At 40.3% G+C, this 7,349-nt stretch overlaps 1 protein-coding gene across 1 annotated transcript; it reads left to right on the forward strand.

Moving 5' to 3' along the window:
• The first annotated feature begins 1,079 nt into the window (after window positions 1–1,079).
• Window positions 1,080–2,739, forward strand: LOC109425972 (cytochrome P450 6a2-like). Its single transcript, XM_029876004.2, has 2 exons — window positions 1,080–2,196; window positions 2,255–2,739. The coding sequence occupies exons 1-2, from the start codon at window positions 1,140–1,142 to the stop codon at window positions 2,668–2,670; spliced, it is 1,473 nt and encodes a 490-aa protein (XP_029731864.1). The 5' UTR covers window positions 1,080–1,139; the 3' UTR covers window positions 2,671–2,739.
• The last annotated feature ends 4,610 nt before the right edge of the window (window positions 2,740–7,349 follow it).

Raw genomic sequence — 7,349 nt, forward strand, 5'->3', positions numbered from 1 at the left:
AAGATGATTTTTTCAGCACGAGTCGTACATAATCTTGAAAAAGTTCCTGAAAGCTTGAAATCTGAAGAATTTTTTGATATGCATAACTCAAAATCAACAAAATGGTCACTTACACCCCTTTGCGTCTGGGCTCCACAATTATTATGTACCCCAAATAAAAACTGGTGATGCAATGTTAACCAATTTGAAGCAGTTCCTAGAAAATAACAATACTAGGCAAGCGTAATACGATTGTTATCATATTCTGTTCAAGTCGGGGCAAACTTTAACTTCTTCTTGGTGTAACGGTCCAACTAGAACAAGGCCTACTGTTCAGCTTCTATGTGTTCCATGAGCACTTCCACAGTTGACATTTTACAATTTACTGAGAGTTCCTCTGCTAATGATCATTTTGCGTGCTCTATGATACCCAACGAGCGAAAATCGAATCCGTCACCCTCAACATGGTCATGCTGAATATCCAATCCACACCTTTACAGCTGTGGCCATATTTTTGGAATTCTAATTGTCTGTCTGTTTCTTAAGAGATCACATCATCCTGAAGAGTCATCCAAAATTTCGAGATCTGGAAAATTTGTCGAAAATCAATCAAATTACGGTTTCTAGTCTAGTGTTAAATTCATCGCAAACTCTACTTGACCTAATCCAACGCAATAAAAGTTTTCCCACAGTAAGGCTGATATAAATTTTATTCTGACTTTTTGTTATCCCCCCATATTTTTGTTTTACTGGATTTTGCATGTTGAGGGGGCAGCGGCAGATACAACATATTTATTAATATATCGGGTTTTGTTCAAAATTATTTAAAACATCCGGAGAGTTTTTAATATTTTTCTGATTCAATACTTTATTATTGTTATCCCCCCCCCCCTCCCCCGTCGACCAGCCAAAGAGTGGGAGAAAGGGTGAAATACATGTTTGTAACGGCCTAATCATCTAATGCGACTTCAAAAACTGACATTTCATCTTTGTCGACTTTGTCTCTGCTCTAGTATCTGCAGCAAACAACAATGCTCATTGCCCCGAATATAAAGTCTTATCTTCCGCCCAGCGGTTGACATAAACTCATTATCTTCAAATATAACCCACCGTAGACAAGCAGCATCACGCAGTTTTCAACGAAGTCGCATCAAACAATCATGTCCGCGTTGTTACTGATACTGGCGCTAACGCCACTGTTACTAGCCATAATCTACATCAAACAAAAGTACACCTACTGGGCTCGCCGGAATGTTCCGTTTCTGAAACCGCGCTTCCCGTACGGAAACTTCCACGCACTGGACCGGAAATCCATCGCCGACGTATCCCGCGAGGCCTACGAGCAGATGAAGGACTTCGGATCGTTCTATGGGGCGTACTTCTTTCTGCAACCGCTGATAACCATCACCGATCCGGATCTGATTAAGCTGGTGTTCATTAAAGATTTCAACTTCTTTCCGGATCGGGGCATGTACTTCAACGAACGGGATGATCCCCTGTCGGCGCACATGTTCGCCATCGAGGGTAACAAGTGGCGATCGCTGAGGCAGCGACTTTCGCCGACGTTCACTTCCGGTAAGATGAAGATGATGTTCCCGACATTGGCTGCGGTTGGAGAAAATTTTTCGGAATTTTTGATTGAGGAAATCGGCGGTGGGAAGGTAGTGGAAGTGAAAGACTTTATGGCGAAGCTTACGACCGATATCATCGGAAGTTGTGCATTTGGAATCGAGTGTAACAGTTTCAAGGACCCGCAGGGCAGATTCAGGCAGTTTGGAAAGAAGGTGTTTGAAACTCCACCACATGGATCGCTGGTTAGGCTGGCGCTGAAATCATTCCCGGATATTGCTCGGCGGCTACGGATCAAAGCTTTACATGAAGACGCGAGTCAGTTTTTCTATGATGTTGTGAGAGATACAGTGAATTACAGGGAGAAAAGTGGCGTAGAAAGGAAGGACTTTCTAAGTTTACTGATCGACATGAAGAAGGATGGCGTAGATTTTACCATGGACGAGATTGCAGCCAATTCGTTCATCTTCTTTGGTGCCGGATTTGAAACGTCTTCTTCGAACCAGACCTTCTGTTTGTACGAGTTGGCGCGGCATCCTGATTATCAAGAAAAGGCTCGCCAAAATGTTCTGGATGCTTTGCGGAAACACGGAGGAATGACCTATGAAGCCGCTTGTGATATGCAGTATTTGGATCAGTGCATAAATGGTTTGGAAATATGTTCTTCAATTCGTTTCAATAACTAATTGACTGATCGTTCTTTCAGAAACACTGCGACTGTACCCATCTGTTCCAGTTCTCGAACGAAGGGCCTTCCAGGACTACAAAATTCCCGGTCATGACGTAGTGATCCCCAAAGGCATGAAAATCAACGTGCCGGCATTCGCCATCCACCGGGATGAACGGTTTTATCCTGATCCGGACGTGTTCAATCCAGATCGATTTCACCCAGCAGAAGCTGCCAAAAGACATATTTGCACCTTTATACCGTTTGGGGAAGGTCCTCGCATCTGCATCGGGCTACGCTTCGGAATGATGCAATCCAGAGTGGGTTTAGCCACCATCCTCAGCAAATTCCGTATTAGCACTTGCTCGGAAACGCCGAACCCGCTGGAGTATTCGAGTAAAACTTCCGTTCTGATACCGAAAGAAGGGCTATGGCTACGAGTCGACCCATTATAAAATCAGTCATCGCCTAGGTCATCGCACAACTATTCCGATATGCAACAATAAAGAGTCATAAACTGTAAACAGCTGCAGTGCCAAGTAGGCCACGTGATTTATCAATCCGAATGCGGAAGCGGCGCCTCGTCTAAGAAAATAATTGAAAATTAGACAACTCTAACGGCAGTTCCCTTTAATCGACCCTAGCCTAGCAGGCCGGTCGTCGATTCAAATCAAACAAAGCGCCTCTTTCTCTCACACACAGCCTACTCGGCTAGCTAATGTTGTTTTTGTTAAGGTATTCTTTGCTTGTGCCGACGGCGGCAACAACGCCAGGCTTCTAATCGATCCCAGACACGTACAATCGGTTTTTCTCTATGCATGTTAATAGGATCGTTTTTGTCCATCACTCCCAGCAGCCCAGCCATCCCCTTTGCTTCCTCCTCCTCCCTGTTACTAGAAAGTTTTTCTTAATCTTAATCGGTTGCGCGCCAAAGTTGCCGCGCGCTGTAAATGAAACTGTAATAAATCATAATCTTTTCACAATACGGCGCTCGTTCCGTAAACAACTTCGAACAGTCACACCGCAATCCGCCAAGGGCCAGTCGATCGGAACTAGGCAGCCAGCGATGAGAACTTGGAAATGAACAGTTTGGAGTGAGTGGTAGCAGGCTGCTGGGGATTAAAGGTCGATGAGCGTTGAGGCGACGCGACGCGCTAATGAAAGTCAATGGTTGCCAATAAGTTTTGCAATTACCGTCACTATTAGCATAGTTGATGGGATTTTTTTTCTGTTGGCATAACTGACAGGCAAAAATTGGCATATACTATGTTGCAAAATGTGCAACTTAAACATTCTCATAGACAATGATGTAGACATAGACTATAAATTACCGACAACCGTAGTAACTTCACACTAAGAAAATCTTAAATTTACCATGAACGTAATTGAACAAACTGACACAATTAAGCAAGACACAAACGTAAAACGAACTTATTTTTGTGACTTAGATGATGTAATCATATAAAGGTAAAGTATCAAACTAATATTATGTCATGCTGGACTTATTTGGTAAACTTCATAGCAAACGCCCACGATATTAAATCACAAGGCTTACAATTTAGTTCATCGTGTTGTAAATTTACACGATCGATGACACAATCACTCTTTGTTTACTAACGGCTCAGTTTGAAACGTCAACTTTCAGATCCAGTTGTGTACGCGAAATAAATCAACTTTTTTGCAAATATTAAACAAATTTGATCTATTAACAGTGTTAATGTAGTTTATTTTGTGTGAAAAACCAATGGCAGCGTTTGTTGGACCCGGCAGAGCAAGCGTCAGCAGCAGAAAACTGTTTCACGATTCAACGAACCGGTGCCGAAAAGAAGAACTTCTCGATGGATGGTATTTGTTTGAATGTTGAAAACTGAATGTTAGTGTGATCTGGAAGCGTTCTGATAGATATGAGGAAAAACTAATGAATAAATAGCTAAAAACTATATCTTTCGTTTTTCATTATCAATTATTTACCGATAGTAACTGGGGTGATAAAATTGACTGGAAATTTTTTGAGGTTATGTTTCGGTACGTGGTCATCTTCTTCTTCTTCTTTTTGGCTCTATGTCCCCACTGGGACTTGGCCTGCCTCGCTTCAACTTAGTGTTCTTTGCGCACTTCCACAGTTATTAATTGAAGGGCTTCCTTTGCCTGCCATTGCATGAATTTGTATATTGTGAGGCAAGTACAATGATACACTATGCCCAGGGAGTCCAGAAAAGTTTCCCGACTGGAACGGGAATTGAACCCGCCGTCTCCGGATTGGCGATCCATGGCCTTAACCACTAGGCTAACAGGAGACCCCATACGTGGTCATCTTACTGTAAAATTACCGGCATCTGCTCCTCTTGTAAAAATAAGTTCGCACCTAATTTCGTGTCATTTTGCTCGCTGTAATATGTCGGCGTAAAATGACACAATTTTACACGTGTTTTTCGTAGTGTGTTGTTATAAACGAAGACTCAATGATAACTATTTCAAGATACTGAAAATTAATTCTAGGAAAAACCTCTGCATATCTGGAGGAGTTTTATTTAATAACTCTTGAATAGATCTTCAGATAGATCCCTGGATTACTTGAGAAATCCCTGAAGAAACCTCGTGGAGAATCCCAGAAGAATACCAGAATCACTGGATGATGTTAAGGAAACTCCAAATCGAATCGCTGAAGGAACCGCTGGAGGAATCCATGCAGAAATCTCCGGCAAAATACTAGGAGGGACCCCTGTAGAAACTCCTGGAAAATTTTCATATTGAGTTCCCAATCTTTGCCCGACCCATGGAGGATTTTTTCGTAGAATCTCTAATGACATCCCGGCAATAATCCCTCGAGATGTTTTTTAGTAATCCTTGCAGGAAGCCCGTGAAGAATCCTGGAATAAATTGCTAGATTATTATTATTATTATATTTTATTAAAGACACTTTATCAAATAAGTTGGCATTCGTGTCCAACAATTGCTAGATGAATCCCCAAAATGTTTGGGATAGGCAACTTTTTTTTTCACTTACAAAAAAAAAATTCATCATGCTGTAACTTTTCATAGAATGCATCAAAAAATTCTCAAATTTTGACTGTTTATCAAACTATTTCATGTGCATCATTAGTACAAATTTGGGCTTGATTGATTGATCTTTCGCTAAGTTAGAATCGTTCGAGTATAACACCATTTTAAACAACTAATTTTTGAGCTGTCATATTTCGGAAACCAGTGAACCGAATTGAATGAAATTTTGAACATACATGCTTCACAAACAATAACATGCTTCACAAATTATTAAAACATGGGTACTTTTCAAACGTTGAAAAAAGTTATCATAGATAGACACTTTTTGGATTTTTCTCCAAAAAAATGTAAGTTTTTTACATCAATGTTAATAAATTTTGGTGTTGATATCCAAAGATTTTCCACTCCTGTTCTCAAGATATTTCTAATAAGATATATTAGAGCTTATTAAGATTAATGGAAGAACACATATAATACTTTTTGTGTGGTATTGTAAATTTGACTCATTTTTCTCTATATGGGTAAAAGCTTCATCCCGGTATAACTTAATCTACCGTGAGAAAATATTACATTTTCGAACGTCGTATTGAGTATCAATATATTGTTGATAAACGTTAACAATTTCATTCAATTTGGTACACCGGTTTCCGAGATATAACAGTTCAAAAATTAGTTGTCTAAATAATAGTCATGATGATGATGATTGACCTGGGCTTGTTAGGGGAATATCTGTAAATAAAAAGAAAATCGGGTTAAGTACGGTTCCTTTGAATTCCACTAAGAATTTGCATCCTTTGACAGATACGTATTTCGACCTCAACTGTAAGGTCGTCTTCAGTGTCTTGTAGTCGAGTCAAGTACAAGACACTGAAGACGACCTTACAGTTGAGGTCGAAATACGTATCTGTCAAAGGATGCAAATTCTTAGTGGAATTCAAAGGAACTGTACTTAACCCGATTTTCTTTTTATTTAAATAATAGTGTTTACCCGAACGGTTCTAACTTTGCGAAAAATTCATCAATCGAGCCCAAATTTGTACCAATGATGCACATATAAAAAGTTGACAAACAATCAAAATTTGAGATTATTTGATGCACTCTATGAAAAGTTACAGCATGTTGAATTTTTTTGTGAGAAAAATAAAGTTGCCTATCCCTAAAATTTTGGCCACCATCTGTATGTGGGGATGCCGAAGAATTGCCGGGACGAATTTCTAAAGGAATAATTGAAGTAATTTCTGCAGGAATATTCTAAAGAACTGTTGGAAGAAGCTCTGAAGAGATTCCTGTAGGTATCCCGGTAGAAATCCCGGAGCGACCTGGATAAATCTAGGTAGGAAAACCTGGATGTTTCCGTTGGAAATTTTCAGAGGATTTCTGAAGGCATTTCGAGAGGCAGCCCTGGAGGACTTTTTGGAAAAAATACTGAAGAGTACTGAAAATAATTCCTAGAAAAATACTAGGAAAAAAAAATCCTGGAGGAATACTGTGAGGTATTCCGGGAGAATCCTTGGAGGAATTCCGGAAAGAAAATCTTGGAGATATGTCTTAAGGAATACCAGGAGGCATTCAACTAGGCATCCTAGGAACCCCTGGAAACATCCGGAGGAATCTCTGGAGGAACTTAACTATGAGTAATCTTTGGGGACGTCTTGATAGGGGTCCCAGCAGAAGTAGACATTTTTGAATAAAATCCCTGAATTTTCGAGATGCTATCGTAATCCAGTGCCTGAGAGAATCTCTTCAAGAATTGATTCCTGCAGGGGAGAAACAAGGTGGGAATTGTGGTTTAAGTTCTTGGAAGAATTCCATAGAAAATCGTTGGGGGAATGCCCGCAGAAATACTTGAAGCAATCAGGGAAGAGATCTCTAACGTAGGGGTTCTCAAACTTTACAATGATACATATTGCCCATTTTACTGGCATTTTACCAGGTTAGCTGGTATGTCTGAAACATACTGGAAAAACTTGTAATTAGAAGGCACGAAATGTTGCTAATTGGCAAATTGAGAGATGAAATTTGTGAAAAAAATCGCGTTCTGGTGGGATTCGAACCCACGACTCCGTATTCGCTAGACCGGCGCTTTAACCAACTAAGCCACAGAACAGGTAATGGTTCTGCGGAATAGAAA

This window comes from Aedes albopictus, chromosome 3 (genome assembly GCF_035046485.1).
Source record: "Aedes albopictus strain Foshan chromosome 3, AalbF5, whole genome shotgun sequence".
Lineage (NCBI taxonomy): Eukaryota > Metazoa > Arthropoda > Insecta > Diptera > Culicidae > Aedes > Aedes albopictus.